The sequence below is a fragment of the Ahaetulla prasina genome, chromosome 11 (genome assembly GCF_028640845.1).
Source record: "Ahaetulla prasina isolate Xishuangbanna chromosome 11, ASM2864084v1, whole genome shotgun sequence".
Classification (NCBI taxonomy): domain Eukaryota; kingdom Metazoa; phylum Chordata; class Lepidosauria; order Squamata; family Colubridae; genus Ahaetulla; species Ahaetulla prasina.
In genome coordinates this window covers 12,691,679-12,717,160 of record NC_080549.1, presented here as the reverse complement: position 1 = coordinate 12,717,160, position 25,482 = coordinate 12,691,679, and the positions used below count along the sequence as shown (strand labels likewise).

At 45.6% G+C, this 25,482-nt stretch overlaps 2 protein-coding genes across 2 annotated transcripts in view; one reads left to right on the top strand and one right to left on the bottom strand.

The window, feature by feature from the left end:
• TSPAN6 (tetraspanin 6) overlaps positions 1–21,390 on the top strand; it is a 25,625-nt gene extending 4,235 nt beyond the window's left edge. The window contains exons 2-8 of the mRNA XM_058196845.1: positions 2,230–2,418; positions 5,017–5,091; positions 6,950–7,048; positions 8,880–9,035; positions 10,948–11,031; positions 13,917–14,019; positions 16,657–21,390. Coding sequence (XP_058052828.1) covers positions 2,230–2,418; positions 5,017–5,091; positions 6,950–7,048; positions 8,880–9,035; positions 10,948–11,031; positions 13,917–13,985 — 672 coding nt within the window. The 3' untranslated portion in view covers positions 13,986–14,019; positions 16,657–21,390. The remainder of the gene's footprint in view (positions 1–2,229; positions 2,419–5,016; positions 5,092–6,949; positions 7,049–8,879; positions 9,036–10,947; positions 11,032–13,916; positions 14,020–16,656) is intronic.
• TNMD (tenomodulin) overlaps positions 21,376–25,482 on the bottom strand; it is a 26,050-nt gene continuing 21,943 nt past the window's right edge. Inside the window, exon 7 of the mRNA XM_058196847.1 lies at positions 21,376–23,657. Within this exon, the coding sequence (XP_058052830.1) occupies positions 23,448–23,657 (210 nt within the window). The 3' untranslated portion in view covers positions 21,376–23,447. The remainder of the gene's footprint in view (positions 23,658–25,482) is intronic.

Below are 25,482 nucleotides of genomic sequence, written 5' to 3'. Positions count from 1 at the left end.
CGTTAAAGCTGGCTAAGTGACTTAAGGCCAATCACCAGGAGACAGTGAGTTGTAGTTCCGTCTTAGCCATGTGTGACCTTCGACCAGTCCCCTCTTTGTCAGCCCAATTCACCTCACAAGATTGTCGTTGTGGGGGAAATAGGCAGAGGAAGGGGTTTGACACCTTATTATTTGCATTTATATCCTGCCCTTCTCCGAAGACTCAGGGCGGCTTACACTATGTCAAGCAATAGTCTTCATCCATTTGTATATTATATACAAAGTCAACTTATTGCCCCCAACAATCTGGGTCCTCATTTTACCTACCTTATAAAGGATGGAAGGCTGAGTCAACCTTGGGCCTGGTGGGGCTTGAACCTGCAGTAATTGCAAGCTGCTGCTGTTAATAACAGACTGTCTTACCAGTCTGAGCCACAGAGGCCCTTGAGTTATTTATAAAGTGATAGACAGGATATAAACAAATATTACGGTAAATAAATGGTACCCAGCCACGAATCTTAAGCAGGGACACATGCCATTTTTTTATCCCATCTTTCTCAGCCCTGTCGGAAAAATATCTTGTTTTCCTTGATGGAGTTGGCTGAAATGGCAAAACTGACCACTTTGATTCAAGAAAAGAACACAAGTACTTTTGTTTCCACATGGAAACCGCTCCTGAACTTCGTGCTTGAGGTGGAAAAGAACGAAAGTTTGATTCTGGGTTTTACAGATCAGACTGATAGATCTTTATAGAAATGGCTTGTTCATATTATTATGAAAAAAGCAAAAAGTTGTGATCCGATGTTAATGCCTTATTTTACTGCCACAGAGAGTAGAAAGTCAGTGCTTCTTTTTCTTTCTTTCTTTGTCTTATCTTTCCTCACTTCTCTCCCCCCTCCTTTTCTATTTACTTTTGTATTTTGTATTTTACAATACTTTAGAACTCAATAAAAATATTAAACTGGTATCGTGTCCCACTCCTCCGCTGACGGCCGGGTCACGAAAATCCGAATCAGGCGTGCCTCTGCAGCTCTGCCAAAGTCCTAGCAAAGTTCTCAAGGCAGGCAGGAGACCAGAAAGTGACTTCAGCAAGATAAGGTAGACTTTGCCTGACTCAGAGAATGCCAGAAAGCAGATCCTTTATATAGGTCATGGGGTGTGGCTCCATGACTCAGCAATTATCCAGGCCTGCCCCTCCCTTCCTTCTGTTGACGCCGCCTATCAATTCTCCTGAAGCGAGGGTCACTCCAGTCTGCAGCTGTTGGAAATTGACCTTCCTCAGGCTCACATGCTGTGGGGGAGGGGGAGGGGTCTAGTTGCTCCGTTTGCCTGGGCATGGAGCCAGGGCTGGGGGCTGGAGGCACTTCTTCTTCCTCGGCCTGTCTGGGCATGGAGCCAGGGCTGGGCCGGGAGGCATGCTAGGACATTCCTCAGCGTTGGGAAGCAGATAAGACGGGCCCGTTCTAGCAATTTATTTGTGGGCTCTGTAAAATCTGATCCAAGGCTACAGGTTGCCTCCCCTGTGAAGAAGGATGTATCTTCCCTCCCTCAAAAGTCTCTACATGCATGCTGAGGGGCCCAAGCAGTGATTCTGAATGAATATATATATACTCCTGGGATTAAGAAGATGATGATGAAAAGTAATAATAATAATAATAGTAATAGTAGTAGTAATAGTAGTGATGACAACTTTACAGGGGGTATGGTTTAATATGGGAACCATCAAGAAAGAAACGGAAGGTTTAATACTCGCTACAAACTAATGCCATGAAAGCAAAGATACAAAAATCCACCGACAATTCAAACTGCCGAGTGATGGCATTCAGGGGAAAAACTGTTCTTGTGTCTAGTTGTTCTGGTGTGTAGTGCTCTATAGCGTCGTTTTGAAGGTAGAAGTTGAAACAATTTATGTCCAGGATGTGAGGGCTCTGTAGATGTTTTCACAGCCCTCTTTTTGACTCGTGCAGTATACAGGTCCTCAACGGAAGGCAGGTTGGTAGCCATTGTTTTTTCCTCAGTTCTAATGATCCTCTGAAGTCTGTGTCTGTCTTGTTAGGTTGCAGAGCTAAACCAGACAGTAGTTGACAGCTTTGAACTTGGGTCGAAGCAGAGATGATCTGCATCAATGCAAGGGTAGTGCAGAATCACAGAGAAATTCTGGTTAAGGCGAGCACCTTGCTTATTTGCAGGGGAAGATCTCCTGAAATGCTGCCCTTTTGACTCACGTATTTCTTTCCTCTACCTTTCCAGTTCACTGGCATCGTCCTCCTTGGCGTTGGCATTTGGGGCAAGGTGAGCCTGGAAGTCTACTTCTTCCTGCTGAATGAGAAAGCCAGCAATGTTCCTTACGTCCTGATCGGGGCAGGGTTGGTGGTCGCTCTGCTGGGCACCTTTGGCTGTTTTGCCACCTGTCGCGGAAGCACGTGGATGCTGAAACTGGTAATTGTTTCCCATGTTTTTTTTTTGGGTTGAACTGCAAGTAACTGGTTGGGATTTGCAATTGCAGCCCAGGTAAAAAGTAAGATGCGAGCATGTTAGTGTTGGCGTGGTGGCGCAGTGGTTAGAGTGTGGTACTGCAGGCTACTTCTGCTGACTGCCGGCTGTCGGCAGTTTGAATCTTACCAGCTTCAAAGTTGACTCAGCCTTCCATCCTTCTGAGGTCGATCCTAAAATGAGGATCCAGATTGTTGGAGGCAATATGCTAACACTGTAAACAGTGCACCGTAAAGCACAATGAAGCGGTATATAAATCTTAAGTGCCCTTCCTTCCTTCCTTCCTTCCTCCCTCCCTCCCTCCCTCCCTCCCTCCCTCCCTCCCTCCCTCCCTCCCTTTGATTAGAATGCAGTATTGCAGGCTAACTCTGCCCAATGCTAGCAGTTCAATTCCCAGCGGCTAAAAGTTGACTCAGCCTTCCATCCTTCTGAGGTCGATCCTAAAATGAGGATCCAGATTGTTGGAGGCAATATACTAACACTGTAAACAGTGCACCGTAAAGCACAATGAAGCGGTATATAAATCTTAAGTGCCTTTCCTTCCTTCCTTCCTTCTTTCCTCCCTCCCTCCCTCCCTCCCTCCCTCCCTCCCTCCCTCCCTCCCTTTAATTAGAATGCAGTATTGCAGGCTAACTCTGCCCAATGCTAGCAGTTCAATTCCCAGCGGCTAAAGGTTGACTCAGCCTTCCATCCTTCCGAGGTCGGTAAAACGAGGACCCAGGTTGTTGGGGGCAAGAGGCTGACTCTGTAAACAGCTTAGAGAGGGCTGGAAAGCACTGTGAAGCGGTATATAAGTCTAAGTGCTATTGCTGTTCTTTTGAGTTTCAATGGAAAATTTATATTCTATATTTATCTAAATACCGGGCAGAATTTTAACCCAACTAGACCATGTTTTATGATTTGGCTGGTGTCCCCCCCCCTTCTGCACAGCCTCTTGTTATAGCTGGGGTGCAGGTAGTCCTTGACTGACGACCGTCCTTTAACAACCGAAGTTTTGACAGTACTGAAAAAAAGCGACTAGTGAACTAGGGCTCTCACTAATGGCCATCGCAGTGTCCCTGCAAATCACTTGATCAAAATTTGGCCGCTTGGCAACTAGCACGTATTTGTGACAGTTGTACTGTCCTGAGCTCATGTGATCGCCATTTGAAACTTTCCCAGCCAGCTTCTGTCAAGCAAAGACAATGGGGGGGAACCTGGATTCACTTATCGCAGTGGTTCTCAACCTTTATAGTGCTGCGACCCCTTTAATACAATTCCCCACGATGTGGCGACCCCTGAGGGATCTCAACGTACCTCAGCAGCCGCAGAAGGGGAAAAAAAGCGGCAAACTGTTTTTTTGAATTTATCGCGCCTGAAGCTGTATTGGCTAGCGATCTGAACTGCTTGCGATTGCCTTGAGGACGGAGGCATTAAAGCGGAGACTCCTCCCCTATTAAGTTTATCGCGCCTGAAGCCAGATTAGGCTAGCGATTGGGAGTGATTGCAGCTGGCTTGAGAGGGAGACATCAGAGCAAAGATTTCTCTCTTTTTTAATTCATCGCGCCTGAAGCCGAATTCGGCTGGCGATTTGAAGAGCCTGCAGCTGGCTTGTGGAGTCAACCATTGGAGCGCGATTCTTCGACTCGCAAGTATACTTCCCATATTTCTGATGGTCTTAGGCGACCCCTGGCAAATCGTCATTCGTCCCCTAACGGGGTCCCGACCCACAGGTTGAGAACCGCTGGCTTATCGGAAGTGTGACTTGCTTAACAATCACTTAATGGTTGTGTGACTGTGGCTTAACCACTGCAGCAACACAAGTTGTAAAATCGGGAGTGACTCAATGACCGTGTTGCTTAGTAACAGAAGTTCTGGGTTCCCGTTGTGGTCGTAAGTCAAGGACTTATAGAAAAAGCGCAAAGAAGAGCAACTAAGATGATCAAAGACCTGGAGACTAAATCGTATGAAGAACGGTTGCAGGATTTGGGTTTGACTAGTCTAGAGAAAAGGAGGACTAGTGGGGGAGATGATAGCAGTATTCCAGTATTTGAGGGGCTGCCACAAAGAAGAAGGGGGTCAACTTATTTTCTAAGGCAGGGGTCTCCAACCTTGTCAACTTTAAGACCACAAGTCTTAGACTTCAACTCCCAGAGTACCTCAGCCAGCTTTCAATTCTGGGAGTTGAAGTCCACAAGTCTTAAAGTTGACATGGTTGGAGACCCCTGTTCTAAGGCATCTGAAAGCAAGACAAGAAACAATGGATGGAAACTAATCAAGGAGAGGAGCAACCTGGAATTAAGGAGAAACTTCCTAACAGTGAGGACAATTAGCCAGTGGAACAGCTGGCCTCCAGAAATTGTGGTTGCTTCATCACTGGAAGTTTTTAAGAAAAGACTGGACTGAAATGCTATAGGGTCTCCTGCTTGAGCAGGGGGCTGGACTCGAAGACCTCCAGGTTCCCTTTCAGCTGGATTCTGATTGATTGATTAAATTGTTTATTCTTGTACAACAACATTGAGGGTCGTTTTGATGTTCCTCATTCTTTTTTTTTCCTGTCCACAGTATGCCATGTTTTTAACTCTCATCTTCCTTGTGGTGCTGGTGGCTGCCATTCTGGGTTTTGTCTTCAGGCATGAGGTGCGTGCTGTGTCTTCGTTGTTTTAGTGGGGTAAAAATGGAATTTCCTGTTATTTTTTTTCCTCAGGAAGTTTGCAGTAGGATCCTCTTTTGTTTTCCTTGAAAACTGGAGCTTGCCAAACGGCAAAGATTCCTGGAAAAAAATATATCTTTCCAGTGAAGGTCATTTCATTCAAATTTGATCTCCATTTTTTAAATTTAAGAAATTCTATTCATGTATCTAGATCAGAGGTCCTCAAACTTGGCAGCTTTAAGACTTGTAGACTTCAACTCCCAGAATTCTCCAGCCAGCATAGCTGAGTTGAAATCCACAAGTCTTAAAGCTGCCAAGTTTGAAGACTTCTGATCTAGAGTCTACCTGGAATGAGGTGGTGTATAATTTCATCGTAAATGTCTTTGAGGATAGGAGCATGTGCAAAATTGCCCTTAAGTTGTTCAAAAGGTCTCTCAAATTCTATAAAACTTCGGAATGTTTTTCCAAACGAGCCTGTCTGACTTATGGCTGACGTTTCTGCACAGCCAATTTAGGATGGTGTTGGGTGCAGAAGTTGTTGGCGTCCATACCAAAACACGGATTGTAACGGTAATCCTCCCAATTCTAAATTCTTTTGTTTTTTTAACATCATCGACGGCTTAATGTGCCAAAATGCATTTTGAAACATCTGCTTTGGCATTTTTGCCGTATAAAAATATGTGCAGATTCTCAGTTTTTTTTAAAAAAAAAATACACAATTTAACACCAGAAGGTTGAAACCGACAGAAAATTACCAGCTTGAATTTGAACCGTGTCTTGAAAGGGGTATTTTTCTGTTTCTGCAAAGTCTTTTCTAAGAATCTACCATTCAGGGGTTCGCTGCTAGGGGTTCGGGTGAACTCCCCAAATCCCACTCCTGGCTGGCCCTGCCCCATCCCCCTGCCCCCTTGCCCCGCCCCTGCCACGAGTCCACACGTGGCCCATTTTGGATGCAAGTGTGTGGAGGCTTGGGGTGGGGGTGGGGCAAAAAACGGGGCTATCGTAGTTCGGGAAGACGGGAATCAGGCCCATTTCTGGCTTCCAGAGGGCCTCCAGAGCCTGGGGAGGCTGTTTTTGCCCTCCTGGAGGCTAGATGAAAGCCTCTAAAGCCCGGGGAGGGCAAAAATGCCCCTCATCCCCACTATGGTGCAGGAGGCCAACTAGGCCTACCCAGAAACCGGGCAGAGAACCCCTTGCTAAAGTGTTTGAAGCCCATCCCTGCTACCCTTCTGATATGTTATCAGGGCTTTTCAATCCTTGCATCTCCCGTTACTTTGAACCAGGGGTGAAATGCTCCCGGTTCGGACCGGATTGCGTGATCCAGTAGTGATGGGGGCGGGTAGTTCAAAGAACCGGTAGCAAAAATCCCTGCCCCCCACCCCACGCCTTGCTGTTCCTTTTCTCTGTCCCTGAAGCTCTCAATGGTGGTATAGCTGCAAACGGCCTTAAATGACTGCCGCAGTGCTTCAAAGGGCTGCACTACAGCTGATCAGCGTTGTAGGCGGCTAGTAGACCGGTGCCTCTATTTTTAAAGAAGGTAGACCGGTGCCTCCCAAAAAAAGGCAGTTGGTAGACCGGTGCCTCTATTTTTAAAGAAGGTAGACCGGTACGCTCCCAAGTTTTGTATACGTTATTATTTTTATTATTTATTATTATTGGCCACCCCCATGCAGTCACCTGACCACCAAGCCACGCCCACCAATTAAGCCACGCCCACAGAACAGTTTTTTCTGAAAATTTTATATTTCACCCCTGCTTTGAACTCATTCAAATGGCTGAAGGTGTCTTTTGATCAGGTGGCAGCCTCACCTCTACCTGATGGAAACTTTCTCCCTTTCCTTAAAGATAAAGGATAGTTTTAAGAAAAACTATGAAAACGCTGTGAAGCGTTACAATGGGACCAGAGACGACCCTAGCAAAGCAATCGATGACATCCAGAAAACAGTGAGTGGAAACTTTGCGTTTTTCTTTGTGTTTGTTAGAACTTACATACTTTCGGTTTGTTAGAATGTATAAACTTATTGCTTGTTCTGTCCCTGAAAAAAACTTGAGGTGGGGTCCAGGCGAACTCCCTAAATAAATCTTGAAAAGTAGGAGATGCAAAATTATGAACTCTGGTGAAATCTGACCTTTATCTATGGCAGTGATGGCTAAATTTTTTGTTGCGTGCTGAAAGCGCCTGTACCCATAATGCAATATGCGTGCGACCTCCCCTCCCATGCGTCTTGCCCCTCTGCGCATCCGTGAGTTCCCCCCGCATCCCGTTTTGGGCTTAGTACGAGCTTCCCCCAGGACTTCGTCAACTTCCTGACCTTTGGACCTTCCGCCGCGAGCTTAAGACACATCTATTTATTTGCGCAGGACTGGACTAGATTCTTAAATTTTAATTGTTTAAATTTTAGATTTGGTTTTAACTTGGGGTTTTATTATTTATGTCTATTTTAAATATTCGGCCTATTTAATAAGTTTTTTAGATTATGTTTTACTGTGTATATTTATGTTGTTTTTAGATGGCTGTACACCGCCCTGAGTCCCTAGGGAGATAGGGCGGTATAAAAATATGAATAAATAAATAAATAAATAAATAAATAAATAAATAGTAGGCTTTCACTTATAACCCATAATGCAATGCACATCTGCGCCCCTGCCGTGCCCCCCCCCCCGTATGTGCGCACATTTATTTATTTATTTATTTAATTTATTTATTTAATTAGATTTTTATACCGCCCTTCTCCCGAAGGACTCAGGGCGGTTCACAGCCAGATAAAACAACAATGAATAAATACAAGGTAAAACAGTAATTAAAAAACTTATTAAATATGACCCAGATTAAAATATATCTAAAACAATAAAACCCACTAAATAAGATTAAAACCGAATAAAAATGTCTAAAATTCTATGCCAGTCCTGCGCGGATAAATAAATATGTCTTCAGCTCGCGGCGGAAGGTCCGAAGGTCAGGAAATTGACGAAGTCCTGGTTCGTTCCAGAGGGTGGGAGCCCCCACAGAGAAGGCCCTCCCCCTGGGGGCCGCCAGTCGACATTGCTTGGCTGATGGTACCCTGAGGAGTCCCTCCCTGTGAGAGCGCACTCACATTCACATTCGCATTCACATAAAGCCTGTGGCGAGAAAAGTTGTAAAATGGGGCAAAACTCAAATATCTCAACTTAGCAACATAAATTCTGGGCTCAATTGTGGTCGTAAGTCGAGGACTGTATTATTGAATGTTGAGGGCATGCAAGTTATTCCATGGTTTAACTTCAGACCCTGAAATGGGCTATTCAGAATAGAATGAAATAGGAATAGGGATGGAATGGAATGGAATAACAGAGTTGGAAGGGACCTTGGAGGTCTTCTAGTCCAACCCCCTGCCTAGGCAGGAAACTCTACACCACTTCAGACAAATGATTATCTAATATCTTCTTAAAAACTTAAAAACTTCCAGTGTTGGAGTATTTACAACTCCTAGAGGCAAGTTGTTCCCCTGATTAATTGTTCTCACTGTCAGGAAATTTCTCCTTAGTTCTAAGTTGCTTCTCTCCTTGATTAGTTTCCACTCTTATATTGTTTTCAAATAATATTCCCAAAGGGTGAGGTTAACGTGGAACACTTCCAAGCCAGAGTGTAAGGGGGAAAAAAAAACACCTTTCCAAGTTAGAGCCCTTCTTGGAAGACCTGCAATAGTCTATTGGATACTGGAGCTTCCTGTTTTCGGGTGGTGTCGTTTGCAATGCCTTGCCATGGTCATCTCGTGCTCCCTTTGGTTTCCCACAGTTGCACTGCTGTGGTGTAGAGAATTTCACCGACTGGAAAACGAGCGACTACTTCAAAGAAAAAGGCATCCCCATCAGTTGCTGCAAACCGTTGGAGAACTGTACAGACGATGACTTGAAGAACGTCACCAGAGCAGGAGGCAAAGTTTATGAACATGTAAGTACAGGCCTGCTGACCTTTCTGGGTTTCTCTGCAACCTTAAAACACTCAAAAGAGCCATTCGGACCCGTTTCCCACAGAAAAGAAAACACCGGGAGCCACAAAACCTGGGTGGGCGTGGCCAACTCGACGTTACTCACTCCCACACAATCACATGACACCGCCCCCCCAGCCACGCCTACTTTTGTGTTTGGTGCTTGGCCGGGGGGGGGGGGGAGGGGAGGACTTCACGTCGCCCCCTTCTTTCTCTTGGCCCCGCTGATGAGGGAGGAGGAAGGCCAGGCTTGAGGGATGGCCCCCACCCCGCAAGCTCCGCCCCTGCCATTCTCTCCCAGCCCTCTTTGCCGACGGCAACAGCAAATGTACCACGACAAAAGCGGAATCCTGTTGCCGTGCAAAGGCAAGTACAGGGACGCTTTGCTTCTGCCCATCACCACCGCCGAGACAGGGCGACAGCTCTTTCATCCCTTTCCGCAACAGTGCGCCGTGGCAGAGGGGTGAAAGAACTGCATTGCGGCTCAGGAGTTGCGGGTTGCCGACACCCGCTCTAGAATCTGGAAATCTGGAACACGGGCCAGTTCTTCCAAATTTTGGTTTCCTGGCAAGCTGCTTTTTTTAAAAAAAAAAAACTAACTGAGATGATATTAAAATGAAAATAACTAGATGAAGACACACACAAAGTTAAACAAGTTTTCAATGAAAGATAAAAGGTGGAGAACTTGTCTTTTCCATTGATACTGTGATGTTACCACTTTGACCTTCTTTCCTGGGCTGCAATGAAGGTGCCCACCCTTGCTTGAAGACATGGCTTGTTTTGACAAAGTTTATTGATAAGCCGTGATGGATGGCTCCTACCTGGTGCCTTGTCGTAAGACATTGTCTGTTGGTCCAAGGGTCACATTGGGCCGAAAGAAGGTCTATGGAGATTCTCAGTCATCCAAGTCATGGTTGTCTCATAGGTGCTTTTTCAAGAGGCAACTGGACTTTCTGGTTTTTCTTTGAAGACGTTTCACTTCTCATCCAAGAAGCTTCTTCAGCTCTGACCGGATAGTGGGAAATTGTCGGAGGTGAAGAAGCTTCTTGGATGAGAAGCGAAATGCTTCAAAGAAAAAACAGAAAATCCAGTTGCCTCTTGAAAAAGCGCTTTTGGGTGACAGCAGAAGATCCGTTTTTCCAAGAGGCGGAGAGGCAGGATGTGTCTTTAGGGAGGTTTCAAAACTGTTAAAGGCAGAGCATGATGGTCTTGACTAGAAGGCATGAAGCTGGAACTTCCCTGAATTTCATCCTCACCAGTTTCATTGCTTCTGTGCCTGTGAAATTAGTTTGCATCAAGTCACATTGACTTTGAGTGTCCTTCTTCTTGTGCCTTATCCGTCATTGGCGATCATGTTGACGATTCTATTTTTATCAACAGCCGCATGAAAAAGTGCTGCTGAGTTTTGTCCAAACCAGTCTCTTAGATTTTGAAGCCATGATCAGTGGTGAAATGCTACTGGTTCACACTGGTTCGGACGAACCGGTAGTGATAAAAACTACCGGTTCGGGTGAACCGGTAGTTAAAAATAAAGCTACAGGGTTCCTCCAAATCGGTATTTCCGACAATCAGCTGTGATTGTGGGAAGGTCCTGGCCTTTATTCTCCCTCCTTCCTGTTGAGCTGAAAAGGGAGCAGGTCTTGGTTGCTAATCCTTCCAAAGTCCACTGCACTAAAAGCGACAGCACAGAGGAGCGCTGCACAAATATTGACACAACCTGGAGGATCTTTGCAAGTCTTACATCTGATTAAAAGAACTCGGCATACGGTCTTTGATTAAGGTGAAAGTCAAGTCAAGGTTGAAATGGGCTGGGTGTGTTTTTGGTTCCTTGTGAATAAGGCCTCTCCTTTGGTGGCTCTTGTTTTCCCTCTGCAGGGTTGTTTTAGCCTGGTGATACAAACCATGGACTCTGAGATGGGCATTGTGGCTGGCATCTCCTTCGGCACTGCTTGTTTCCAGGTGAGTCTTCCTTGAGAACCCATGCAGGTGGACCTTCGTCTGTCCTAATGCCTGTTTTTTTTTTGTCTCCGTTTGATCTTTGATTACCATGCTAGCAAAGTCGCATGGAGACCTTTGGCCAACCTGCTCAGTTAAGGTTTTGTTTCTTCTTCTTGAGCAGTGCCAACATCTGGCTTCTGGCCAGGAACCAGGGGTGGGATTCAAAAATTTTAGCAACCGTTTCTCTGCCTGGTTGCTGAGTGGGCGTGGCCATGGTGGGTGTGGCCTACTCGGCCTCCTGCACCACGGCGGGGAGGGGGGCATTTTCACCTTCCCTAAGTTCCGGAGGCTTTCTTCGATCTTCCAGGAGGGCGAAAACAGCCTCCCCCAGACTCTGGAGGCCCTCCGGAGACCAGAAACAGGTCCGTTTCCCGACTTCTGAAACTTCTAGGAGGCTCCTTTTTTGCCCTCCCTAGACTCTGGAGGCCCTCCGGAGGCCAGAAACAGGCCCATTTCCCGACTTCTCAGATTCTAGGCGGCTCATTTTTTGCCCTCCCCAGACTCTGGAGACTTTCCTCAAGCCTATGGGAGAGTGAAAATGGCCTCCCCCAGGCTCTGGAGGTCCTCCAGAGGCTGAAAATTGGCCCATTTCCGGACTTCCGATCTTCCGGGAGGCCCGTTTTTCGCTCTCCCAGACCCTCCGCACAGGTGCTGCACTTACCTGGCATCCAAAATGGGCCAGGTGGAGACTCCTGGGAGGGGCGGGACGGGGCCAGCAACTACCGGTTTGGCGAACCGGATGTAAAATTAGCATCCGGTTTGCCCGAATCGGTCCAAACCGTCTGAATCCCACCCCTGCCAGGAACCCCTTATATTTGATACCTTTGTTCTGTCTCCGTCCTCACTTTGGAGTAACGAGCTGGCCTACAGCCAGTGGATACACGGCTCCTATCAGTCCTGGCCTGGTTCTGGCTCCTGAGGTAAGCCTTACCGGCCCTTCCCCCTCACTCTCAGAGTCACTTTCGGGCATGGGGCCAGGTTCGAGGGCTGGAGCCACAACAACCTTCCAGCCTCCAAATGATTTTTTGCAGGTAAGCGATACTTACCTTAATGTACATTTGGTTTCACAGAGGATATCTAGAAGTTGTTGGGACCAATTTTGCAGTAAAACCTTTGTTGGTTATGGAGCAAAGGGGGAATAAGGGGCGCGGTTGGGGCTAGAAGTCCATTCAAGAGGAATTGGTATAATTAATGTAATGGTCAGTGCAGTTTATTTATTTATTTATTTATTTATTATTTAAATTTTTATACCGCCCTTCTCCCGAAGGACTCAGGGCGGTGTACAGCCAAGATTAAAACAATTAAATATACAAAATTAAAATATCAGTTAAAATACATATTCAATAATGGCCGAATTAAAACCGTCAAATTGACCCAAACTAAAATACCCCATATAAAATTATTAAAAATTCAAAATTTGGAAATTTAAAAATCAATAATTAGAAAGTTATTTTATGTAATGGGGAGGGGTTTGGGAGATGAAAAGCTTTGGATGTGGTTATTTCGATTGGAAGGGAAAATTTTATTCTATGTTTGGTTTATGTATAACAATACCTTGTGATTGACCCGGGAAGCCGGGGGGGAGGGAGGGGGGAAGGGGTTTTTTTTTTGGGAGGGAGGGGGGAAAAGGGGGAAAATGTTTTTGTTTTTTAAAACTCTTTCAATAAAAAAAAAAAAATCAAGCCAGTTCCACTTGGATAAACAAATAAGTTTTCAATTCACGGCGAAAGTGCAGTGATCCATGACCATGCGTGTAACTTGACAATATTTTGGCGTAAGTGTGTTATTGATGTCATTGAAATGACAAGAACCGCCCGAGAAGATACGAAAGTACAGAAATCCTTGAGCCTGTAATTTCTGTTGTTAAACAGGACATTCATTAAGTGACCTTTGCTCCATTTTACGACCTTTCTTGCCACTGTTGTTAAGTGAATGACTTGCAGCTGTTAAGTTAGTCACACAGGTTGTTCAGTGAATCTACCTTCCCCGTTGACTTTGCTTTGTCAGAAAAAGGGGATCTCCTGACCCCGGGACTCTGCAACCGTCATAAATACGAGTCAGTTGGCAAGCGTCTGAATTTTGATCCCGTGACCTGGGGATGCTGCAACGGCCATCAGTATGAAAAACATCCACCCTGTTGTGTCTCGTCCGATCTCATCACCATAGCCGGGGTCTGCTTATCTGCTTCCGAATGCTGAAGAATGTCCTAGCATGCCTCCCGGCCCCAGCCCTTGCTCCATGCCCAGACAGGCTGAGGAAGAAGAAGCGCCTCCAGCCCCCAGCCCTGGCTCCATGCCCAGACAGGCTGAAGAGGAGCGAGTATCTCCAGCCCCCAGCTCTGGCTCCATGCCCAGGCAAACGGAGCAACTAGACCCCTCCCCCTCCTCCACAGCATGTGAGCCTGAGGAAGGTCTATTACCAACAGCTGCCGACTGGAGTGACCCTCGCGTCAGAAGACTTGATAGGCGGAGGCAACAGAAAGAAGGGAGGGGCAGGCCTGGATAAGTGCTGAGTCATGGAGCCACACCCCATGGCCTATATAAAGGATCTGCTTTCTGGCAGTCTCTGAGTCAGGCAGAGTCTAAACATATCTTGCTGAAGTCACTTTCTGGTCTCCTGCCTGCCCTGAGGACTTTGCTAGGACTTTGGCAGAGCTGCAGAGGCACGCCTGATTCAGATTTCCCTGACCCGGCCGTCAGCAGAGGAGTGGGACACGACACACCCGTCACTCGTTCCAGTGCTGTTGTAACTTTGAACGGCCACTAAAACGAAGTCAAGGATTATCTGTACTGATATTTAGCTTCGATGCCATCCAGTTAATGCTGTCTTTTCCTTTTCTCTTTTAGTTGATTGGCATTTTCTTGGCCTGCTGCCTCTCCCGGTCCATTACCAGTAACCAGTACGAGATGGTGTAACACTAGAAGACGGGAGATCGCCCAACACTCCAAGGTAGAAATATTTTCGCCATAAAAGAACCCTTGCATGTCTTGCATGGCCCCAGGTTGGAAGGAGGCTTCCCGTTTCGAAGTCAAAGGAATGCCCCAAATCCGGTTAAATGAATGGAATCGTTTTTGGCAAGCAAAGAGCACTTGTCGGTTTCCGAAACCTTCCCGGTTACAAGTTTGATTTGGAGCAGGGGGTCTCCAACCTTGGCAACTTTTAAAACTTGTGGACTTCAACTCCCAGAGTTCCTCAGCCAGCTTTGCTTTGCTTTGTCCGCAAGTCTTAAAGTTGCCAAGGTTGGAGACCCCTGATTTGGAGGGCAGTTTGTCCTTTGAAGTCAGAAGCCCCTCTACCGCATCAGACCACTTGATGGGGCAAACCGCTAATATATGCAGTGAGAGTAAACCCTTCTCCTTATTAGCACTGATGAAGTCTGCAAGAAAACGAAGCAAGCTCAGAGAGCACAAAGGATCCTACAGTCCTCTTCCTAACCCTCCTCCTCCCCCTCCTCCTCCTCCCTCCCATCAAACCTTACTCCCTTCTAGTACTGATAATGTTACCTAGCTTGGTAATGAAACGTCTGCAAGAAAACAACCAAGCTCAGAGAGCACAAAGGACCCTACAGTCCTTTTCCTCCTCCTCCTCCTCCTCCTCCTCCTCCTCCTCCTCCTCCTCCTCCTCCTCCTCCTCCTCCTCCTCCTCCTCTTCCCTCCTCCTCCTCTTCCTCTTCCTCCCTCTTTCTCTCCCTTCTAGCACTGATGATGTTACCTAATAAGGTAATGAAACATCTGCAAGAAAACATCCAAACTCAGAGAGCACAAAGGACCCTACAGTCCTTTTCCTCCTCCTCTTCCTCCTCCTCCTCCTCCTCTTCCTCCTCTTCCCCCTCCCCCTCCCTCTCCCCCTCCTCCTCCCGCTCCCCCTCCCCCTCCCAAACCTTACTCTTTTCGAGCACTGATAATCTTACCTAGTTTAGTAATGAAACATCTACAAGAAAACCAAACTCAGAGAGCACAAAGGACCCTACAGACCTGCTCCTGCTCCTCCTGCTCTTCCCCACAAACCTTACTCCCTTCTAGTACTGATAATGTCACCTAGTTTGGTAATCTGCAAGAAAACAACCAAGCTCAGAGACAGCAAGGGCCCTGCATCAAGCCACGTGGTTAGTTTATCTTGGTGGGTGAACATAGGCTTGAGCTGATGGGCTCTGTGCCCTGGAGGATTGAATACGGTATCAATTATATACATACCGTATGGAATAATTGGATTGGACAATTGCGGAATTGGAGGGGGACCACAGAGATCATCAACCTTTGTAGCATACAGTGAATCCAATGGAAACATTTATGAGAAGTGGCTTTCTAGCTTCTCAATAACCTTGAAAGATGGAGAGCCTACAAGTTCCATTGGTGGGCCAGTCTACTGTTGCAGAGATCTTAGAAAGATTTTCCTTATACATAAAAGAAATCTTAAGGAGCTGCAACCCGTATGCCATTATTTCTTGGGTATGTCTTTAAGACCCTGTACTATCAGATTGTCACCTGCGCACCCTGTTCAGAGTTTCAATAGCTTCTAGCAATGGCAATCGCACTTAGACTTGTATACCGCTTCATAGTGCTTTTACATCCCTCTCTAAGCGGTTTACGGAGTTAGCCTATTGCCCCCAACAATCTGGGTCCTTATTTTACCAACCTCGGAAGGATGGAAGGTTGAGTCAACCTTGAGCCGATCAGGATCGAACTGGCAGTGGGCAGAATTATCCTGCAATGCTGCATTCTAACCACTGGGAGGGAAGGGAGGGAGGGAGGGCAATAGCAATCGCACTTAGACTTATATACCGCTTCACAGTGCTTTACAGCCCTCTCTAAGCGGTTTACGGAGTCATCCTAATGCCCCCAACAATCTGGGTCCTCATTTTACCGACCTCGGAAGGATGGAACCTTGAGCCAATCAGGATCGAACTGCTGGCGGTGGGCAGAATTATCCTGCAATACTGCATTCTAACCACTGTGCCATCAGAGCTCCTGATAGCAATAGCACTTAGATGTATATACCGCTTCACAGTGCTTTACAGCCCTCTCTAAGCGGTTTGCAGAGTCAGCCTCTTGCCCCCAACAATCTGGGTCCTCATTTTACCCACCTGGGAAGGCTGGAAGGCTGAGTCAACTTTGAATCTGGTGAGATTCGATCTGCCAAACTCCTGGCAGCCGGCAGTCAGCAGAAGTAGCCTGCAGTACTGCACTCTAACCACTGTGCCACCCCAGCTCAGAAATATGGTGTCTAGTATCATATATCCTCTGAAATCACTTGTAGTCTTGCGATTTTTCCATTTGCTGGGAAGCTGATGACTGCTAACCATCGATTTTTACACAAATCAATGGTTAGATGCGCTTTTGTGTCCTGCTTTTTCTCCCAAAAATGGTTATTGCAGATTTGGGAAATTATAATAGGGATGGTCATTAGCCGGATGTGCCCGTCACACTAATCGTGACACACAACAATAACAATAAGGTGTAAACAATTTTTACCAGTTGTGATCATTGTGTTTGTAGCAAGCCCCCCCCGTTATGGCTTAATGTGTAATTTCTTGGCATTTAAAAACAACTGTCTCTTAATCTCTTCTTTTCTGTTCTTTATTTGCAGGGTTTATTTAAACAAACAAAAAAACCAGAAGATTTTTTTTTTTTTTTAGGAGCCACTTCCCTGACAGACTTGAGTTTTTGAAAACCAGTTTGATTTGACAGCTGCCTTTCGGATTTTATCTGAATTATGTTTGAAAGTACCAAGGACAAGGCAAGGAAGCTTTACCTTCGTGATTTAAAACTACTGAGGGCCAGTAGTTTTAAAATAGATTTTTTTTTTAAAAAAGGGAAGCTTTTCATAATACTATTAGTTGCAGTGTCATTAATCTACGTATTTAAGTGGACGTATTATTTAAATTTATAGTAGCCTATTCTTACTTTTGTAGTCTAACTTAACCGACAGTTGCCTCTTTTAGTTAAATGTCCTTTTTCCCCCCCTCTTGAATAATGCTTTTCATTCTGGACTATCAAACCCCACCCAAAACCAAAGTACCTTCAAAAAAATACGAGTGATTTCAATCCAGATCTCCACAACTTCTTAGCTTGGAACTCAAAATGTTGTGTTTTGTTTCTGTTGGATCCATGCCTGGAGGCTCCAGCTTGGGATTTTTGCAAACTTGGCAACTTGAAGATGTGTGGATTTTTACTCCCAGAATTCTGGAAGGTGATGTCGGCGCATCTTCACACTGCCAAGTTTGGGGAAAAAAACCCAAACCCAAAACTGTTCCAATTTTTGAAGCGTCCCAAGACTTCCTTGCTGGAGGAGCTCATCTAGAACCAGTTGTCCACCTTTGAACAAAGGGCGATGAAGATTTTGGTAGCTTGTACTGAATTTTGATCTGGAGTTGCCTTCTGACCTTTAGAATTGGCCTCCGAGGTTCTCAAATGTATCTTCTGTGGTTTAATCCCAAATTCTGATGAGAAGCCAACAACGTTCTGAGAGGACACTTCTATTGAATCGTCTTCCCTTGGAGTCATCTCCAAAGTGGACCCTATCTTTTGCTAAAGAGATAAACTTCCTTTCTTTCTGGACCCTTGCCTGTAATGGGTAGGGACAAGATAAAATAATAAGGACCTGTAAGCCCCCCCCCCAGTGAGATTGTGGCTTGTTGGCGGAACAGATGTTTTGGGTTGTAGAAGGCCTACTGGTCCAATTCACAGGATCTCCAAATGTGGTGAGAAATGGTTTGTTGAGAGCTTTTGGTAACGTTAATCTAGACAAGTGATGGCTTACCTTTTTGTTGTTGCATGCCGAAAGAGCACGCCCGCACCCATAATGCAATGCGTGAGTGACACCCCCCCCCCCGTGCCCTCCTCCCCATGCCTGACGCCCCTGCGCTCCTCCTCCTCCCACACATGTGCAGGCAACTCCCCACATCCCCTTTTGGGTTTTTGGGTTTCCTGGGAGCAAAAATAGGCAGGGAGGGCATGCTGTACCCCCCCACGCCCCGTTTTGGGCCTAGTAGACCCAAAACTTTTAACTCATAATGCAATGCGTGTATGACCCACCCACCTGCATGCTCCCCCCACCCACACATTCATGCCTGACCTCCTCCCGCCACCGCACATGTGCGGCAGAGACCCGAAAATCAGCTGGCCGGCGGGAGGTGCGCATGCGTGCATGGTGGATCTGAGCTAGGGCGACGGCTCGCGTGCCTTCAGAGAAGGCTCTGTGTGCCATAGGTTCGCCATCATGGATCCAGACGGACTGATAATTATGTGTTTGTATAAGCTAGTTTCCTATGCAGTGGGATGGAATTGTAGCCCCAACCCCCTCTAACCAAACGGGATAGATTAATTAAAAAGACAGTCTGTTATTAACGCAGCTGCTTGCAATTATTGCAAGTTCAAGTCCCACCAGGCCCAACGTTGACTCAGCCTTCCATCCTTTATAAGGTAGGTAAAATGAGGACCCAGATTGTTGGGGGCAATAAGTTGACTTTGTATATAATATACAAATGGATGAAGACTATTGCTTAACATAGTGTAAGCCACCCTGAGTCTTCGGAGAAGGGCGGGATATAAATGCAAAACAACAACAACAAAATAAAATGCTGATTTGCAATAGCAGTAAATTGATCTCCCTACTTTTGAGGTTTCAGTGGGGGAATCAGTTTCTGCAATAGATAGGACACTAAGCCCTTCGCTGTATCGGCTTCCCATACCACGCCAAGACAAATTTACTATAGGAAGTAAATGGCTGGTTCACACTACGTGCTGAGCTATAAACCATATACCCTGTTTCCCTGAAAATATGACCTACCTTGAAAGTTAAGTCTTAGCCTGATTTTTACACGTGTGCCCAATATATGCCCTACCCCCAAAATAAGCCCTAATTAAGAACCCACCCACTCCAGGGTGCATGGGTAAAAATTAAGCTAAGGTGAGGATGGGGGAGTGGTGGAACTGCCCTACTACTTACCTTCGGAGAGTTGCAGCCAGGCCTTGCACACCCGGACACCAGTCTCGCTGGCCTATTTCTTCCGCAGCTGGCAAGGCTTTCCTGAATGCCTCTGACAGCAAAAAGTTAGGCCGGGGAGCATTGCATGCAAGTGAGATGAGTCAGTGGATGACAAACATGCCCCCACCCGAAAATAAGACCTGGTATTTTTTTATTTATTTATTTTTTTGGTGGGAAAAAATATAAGGCAGGGCAGGGGTGAAATGCTCCCGGTTCAGACTGGATCACCTGATCCGGTAGCGATGGCGGGTGGTTCGGAGAACCAGTAGCAAAAATCCATGCCCAGCTGAGCCGCGCGACCATCAGAGGTTTTTTTTTTAAACTTTTAAAAGCATTTTTTCTTCGGCGGAAAAAATGCTTTTAAAAGTAAAAAAAAAAAGCCTCTGATGATTGTGCGGAACAGCTGGGATCGTCATAACCCTTTAAAAGCATTTTTTTTTACAACCTCTTAGGCCGAAGAGGTTGTAAAATAATGTGTTTAAAAGCCTCCGGCCGTCGTAGCTGAGTTGCCTGATCGTCAGAGGCTTTTTTTTTTCTTTTAAAGGCAAAAAAAAAATGCTTTTAAAAGAAAAGAAAAGCCTCTGACGATCAGGCAACTCAGCTGGGATCATCAGAGGAGCCTTTTAAAAGCATTTTTTCTACAATCTCTTCGGCCAAAGAGGTTGTAGAAAAAATGCTTTGAAAAGGAAAAATAAAAAAAGTTGGCCACGCCCAACCAGTCACATTACACCCCCCCCCCACCAAGCCACAGAACCACAGAACTGGTAGTAAAAAAAAAATACATTTCACCACTGAGACAGGGTCTTATTTTGGGGGAAATGAGGTAGTTGTACAAGGAGTGGAATTTGCACACTATGCAAAACTCAAGCCCAGCTGTCTTGTTATTTAATGCGATATGTGAACCCCAACCTAGGCGATGAGCCCTCCAAAACCTCTTTTATCAGACAGTTAACCGTGTATGTATGTGATATTTACCCAGGAGTTTTGGACCATGGTTTGTCACGCGATCATGGTCTTGATTTGTCCCTAACCACTAAAGCATTACAATTGGGTACATCCATCATGCGAAACCTTCAACGAAACAAACATATTATGACTTGGGTGTGATGTGTACTGGGAGTCCTTGACTTATAACCTTTTGTTTAGTAACCGTTTGACGTTACAACGGCACTGAAAAAGCGGCTTACGACCGTTTTTCACACTCAGTGACCGTTCCATGGTCACATGATCAAAATTCAAATGGACTCCTATTTAGGGCGATGGCAGTGTCCCCGGGGGTTACGATGAGCCCCTTTTGCAAACGTTCATGTCAAGCAGGTTTAAGTCAGGTTTATTCAACAACTCTGTTCCTAACTTAACCGCGGCAGTGATTCATTTAGCGACTGTGGCAAGAAAGGTCGTAAAACGGGTCAAAACTCAATAATAGAAAGTCTTGCTTAACAAGAACGTTTGGCTCCATTGCGGTCGTAAGTCGAGGGCTATCGGTGTTATCTTCTGAAAGACACTCCTGACGATTGTGCGGTGTTATCTCGCTACTCATTAATTAGTTCCGGAAGAATGAACATGGGTACTAAAAGCGATTACCAAACAAACCATGTGACTTACTAAGTGATGCTTTGTTTTTGCCGGGAAGGACTTCCTGTCTGCTCTCGGCTGCTGTTCCCCCTTTTCTTATGTCAGGAACCTTCCCAGCCTGGCTGACTTCCTGCCCTCCCTCTGTGGCTGTCCCCCTCTTCTTATCGCGGCGGGTCAAGAACCAACCCACGAGTACCAAGACACGTTTTTGTGTCAAAATGCATCAAGTACCCAATTGGACAAGTTTTGGAACAGTCTAGTTCCAAAGTGTACCGCTGCACATAAGTTTCATGTATCTCTGTACATAAATAGGGTACATCAATAGACAACACCTGGCTTGAATCTTAAATTGTGGTCTGGAAAAAAAAAAATCTCCTCTTGGCCTCCTTTCCAATTTCCTCTGCCCACTTCTGCCTGAATGCTATTTGGTGCTAGTTCCTTGCATTCTGAAAACCCCTGGATTTTTTTTGGGAAAGGAGGTTTCCTTTGACCCACGCTCCTTGTCTGGGGAACAATTCCTACTCTGAAAACAAATTCCGATTTCAGCGACGCCTTTGAAGTTGAGTTGTTGTGATCTTTGTGTCTCTGTGTGTGTATTTTTAAGACTCGATGAGTAAGAGAGTCCTTGATCTTAGCTGTCACTCTGCATCTGTTTGAGTATGGTTTCATCATCAGTATTATGTGATGCTTTGAATATGTTTCTTTTTCTGTATTCAATAGAAGAATCTTCCCTGACCCATAATAAACCTTTATACACTTTTTTTATTCTGAAAGCTCTTTAAATACATCACTTGGTCGTCTTGATTTCTTGTGAACAATTGTTGTTGTTAGTTACGAAGTCGTGTCCGACCCATTGCGACCCCATGGACAACATTCCTCCAGGCCTTCCTGTCCTCTACCATCCTCTGGAGTCCATTTAAACTCATGGCTACTGCTTCAGTGACTCCATCGAGCCACCTCGTTCTCTGTCGGTCCCATTCTTCTTTTGCCCTCAATCTTGCAATTCAGCAAATATTTTGATTTCTCTGGTCGTTAACGTGTGATATGTGTCTGGGGATGAATTGTTTCTTTTGCTAATGTTGGAAATATATACATGCTTATATCTAATCTTCCTGCAAATTAAGATACAGTAGTGGCCAAAATTGTGGAAACCTTCCACAATTTTCTAAAACTAACTAATAACACCACTTTTTGGGAGAGAATGGTACCCTAAAATTATATATCAATGGAAACATAATTTAATGAAGAATGCAATGCAATAACTTTTATGAAGGATTTGCTATTAGAATAGCAGCTACAGTATAAAGAAGAAAAGTGAAACAGAAAAAATGAGATATACAAAAATTATCACCATAGAAAAAACAAGATATACAAAACTTATCCCCATGTCAGTTAATACTTAGTTGGATAACTTTTAGCATGAATTTCAGCCTTACAACGTCTTCCCATGGAGTGAACCAAGTCTTTTAGTTCTGCAACTGTTATCATATGAAACCAAGATTGAAAGATGGCTTCTGTTAACTGGGTTTTACTGCTTCTGATTAACCAATTTCTTTAGTCGGCTCCATAGATTTTCAATTGGGTTAAGGTCTGGGCTATTCCCAGGCCATTCCAGCAGTGAAATATGAGTATCTTGAAACTCCCCCCAAAAAGTGGTGTTATTAGCCATCAAACCTAAAAACTTCACTTTTTCCCAAAAGATTTCCACAATTTTGGCCACTACTGTATAGGTAGTCCTCAACTTACAACCGTAACTGAACCCGCAATTTTGGTTCGTAAGTCATGATGATTATAAAGAAACTCACCAGATGAATTATACCTGATTCTATTATCTTTTTTTGCAGCAGTGAAGAGAACCCCCACGGTCACAAAGCAAATCCTGTGGTGGTTAAATGTTTCCTGTGGGGCAATTTTTTGCCAGAAAGTGGAAACCTTATTGCTGAAGGAAGCTCTTAAGCACAGTTTTACTTAGCCATCCTTTGCTTACCGACTGAAGTGACAGTCCCAATTAAGGGCGCTAAACGAGGACTACCTGAATATATTTTTGGACATACACCCTAAGTTGCTGAAATTAATTTGCAAATATCGGGGATGGGGGTTTACACGTTTTTTTGGGGGGGGGTTTGAGAAAATAAGGATTTCCCGTTGAGGCTGCAAAAGCACAGATGGCCGGCCGAATGTACTCCTAGCCTTTTCTGACATTGAGCTAATGCTGTTTATTTCCAGGTAAAAAATGCCCTCTGGCGGATTTTTAGGAGAATGCTGGTGTAAAGAGATTTCTTGCTTTCAACTTGGAATGCAATGTCATGTTCCAGCAATATCCGCAGACCCCCGAGTGGCCTTTCATTTCCCTTTTTAACAGGGAACCCCAATCTGGATTTGCAGTTTGCAAACCAAACTGCAATTGGGCTAATGTGCTTGCTTTCCAAAACCTCCCCTTTACATCGTATAATTTTTTTGTTTTTTGCTGCTTGAAAAAACAACAACAGCCGTTCACTTGAATATGTTGCAGAAAACTTTACGCCGAATAATATATATCTGAGGGGGTGCAAAAGCATAGGAAAGAAAAAAAAACAGGATCCGAAGAAATGGCTTGCGATAAAGGATACAGTTTGGGGAGGGTGGGGGGGTGAAAGGGGCAGAGACAACGATCAGGAGATAATTGCACCTGTGCTCTAGCAGGAATGTGCACATACATCGTGCTAATGGCCTTTAAGAGAAGGACACGCCTAGAAAAGTCTTACAGGGAGACGGTCGGAATCCCGGTGCTGCGCTAAGCTTATAATTTTTTTTTATTACTTTTGGACGGAGCATGTTCACACCCGCCCTAACATCCGCGCTATCCACCAATTGCAGGGCATGATGGTACGGCAGATCACCCGCCCTCCCTGATAGCAGTAGGGGTACGGGTAGTACCCTAGCAGCGGCTCACACACTCTGCGACAGTAGCGGTGGGCTCGACGGCAGCGGGCGCAGCAGTATCCCCTCTCGTCCCAAAGGGAATGGAACTCAAGGCCGTGCTCGGTCTAGGGAAGGCAGAGGAGAGGAGGAACAATGAGTGAGCTAGAAACGATTGTCTCATCGCAAGTTAGAAGTTGACTTGCCTAAGGAAAAGTTGGAAGCGGGACCCCAATTATTTCCTATGGCAGGGTTCTCCAACCTTGCCTTGAGTTTCCCCAAAGTTACATTTTATTAGGGGATGTTGTATTGGCACATCTGGGAAAACCCGAATCTGAAATCTTCCAGGTTTTCCCCACCCAAAGGAAAGTTCAAGCCCCTGCCCAACACCCACATGTCCATCACATGGTCCAATCCAAACATCGTGCCAACTGGAGATGCCTCCTAGTCACACCCCTCCAGGCGCAGGGCAAGATGTCCTTGACTCTGAGAAAGGAACGTTATTATGACTATATATAACCCCTGCTCCATTCAATCCCCCCCTCCCAGTTTCCCACAGTAATAAATGTGGCAGGTTGGAAGATGCAACAAGAAAGATGGCTTCCAGGCCTGACAGGCAACTTTTAAGACTTGTGGACTTCAGCTCCCAGAATTCCTCTGCCAGCGATGGATTTGCACTTGGTGGGAATCCATCGGCACATCCCAAAGGACGGGATTCTCCAACCTTGGCAACTTTTAAGGCTTGTGGACTTCAACTCCCAGAATTCCGTAGCCAATATGGGTCACCAAGCTTGGAAACCTGTGACTTGCACGACACGCTGATGGATTCCCACCAAGTGTGAAGAGAGTCTTCAGTTGAAGTTATACAAGGGGCTAAGCCAGTCAACAAATGCACTGTGGCTAAAGAAACACACTGTTAATCAGGGTATCGCGGTAAAGTTCACACGATGCTCCTTTTTTGATTCTTGCTTTGGTGACTTACGTTCACTGGTTGCTCATTGGTGAAGCCAAGCGGACTTCACAATTATTTCATCGCTGTGTTGTAAACCCAGTTATTGGGACTGCATCCTGTTCTCTAGGCAGGCGCAGTGGTTAGAGTGCAGGCTACTTCTGCTGACTGCCGGCTACCTGCAGTTTGGCAGTTCAAATCTCACCAGGCTCAAGTTTGACTCAGCCTTCCATCCTTCCCAGGTGGGTAAAGTGAGGACCCAGATTGTTTGGGGCAATATGCCGACTCTGTAAAACTGCTTAGAGGGGGCTGTAAAACACTGAAACGGATATAATTCTAAGTGCTATTGGTATTGCTATTGCTAGAGAGACAAGCTAGTCAAAACAACAAAAACTAAGCTTGCTGGACAGATAATTGGATCTTTAGGGCAGCTTCCTGTATTCCTTATCAGAGTAGTGTCTCTTGTAAAGGTAAAGGTAAAGGTTCCCCTCGCACATGTGTGCTAGTCATTCCTGACTCTATGGGGCGGTGCTCACCTCTGTTTCAAAGCTGAAGAGCTAGTGTTGTCTGAAGACGTCTCCATGGTCATGTGGCTGCCATGATTCAACGCCAAAGGCGCACAGAGCACTGTTACTTTCCCACCAAAAGTGGTCCCTATTTTTCTACTTGCATTTTTTATGTGCTTTCGAACTGCTCGGTTGGCAGAAGCTGTGACAAGTAACAGGAGCTCACCCCATTACACGGCACTAGGGATTCGAACCGCTGAACTGCCGACCTTTCGATTGACAAGCTCAGCGTTTTAGTCACGGAGTCACTGCATCCCTGTACATCACCACAATGCTGCATCTCTTTCCTGCATCTTTTCCCCCTCTATGTCAATAGTTTCTGGCAAGGGCAGGATGCAACATAACCCCGTCTCCATTGCAACTATTCTCTTACTCCTCCTTTCGTAAATTCCTTCCCCGACTCTCACTTTCTGGTGCAAATTCATAGCACTCGTCTTT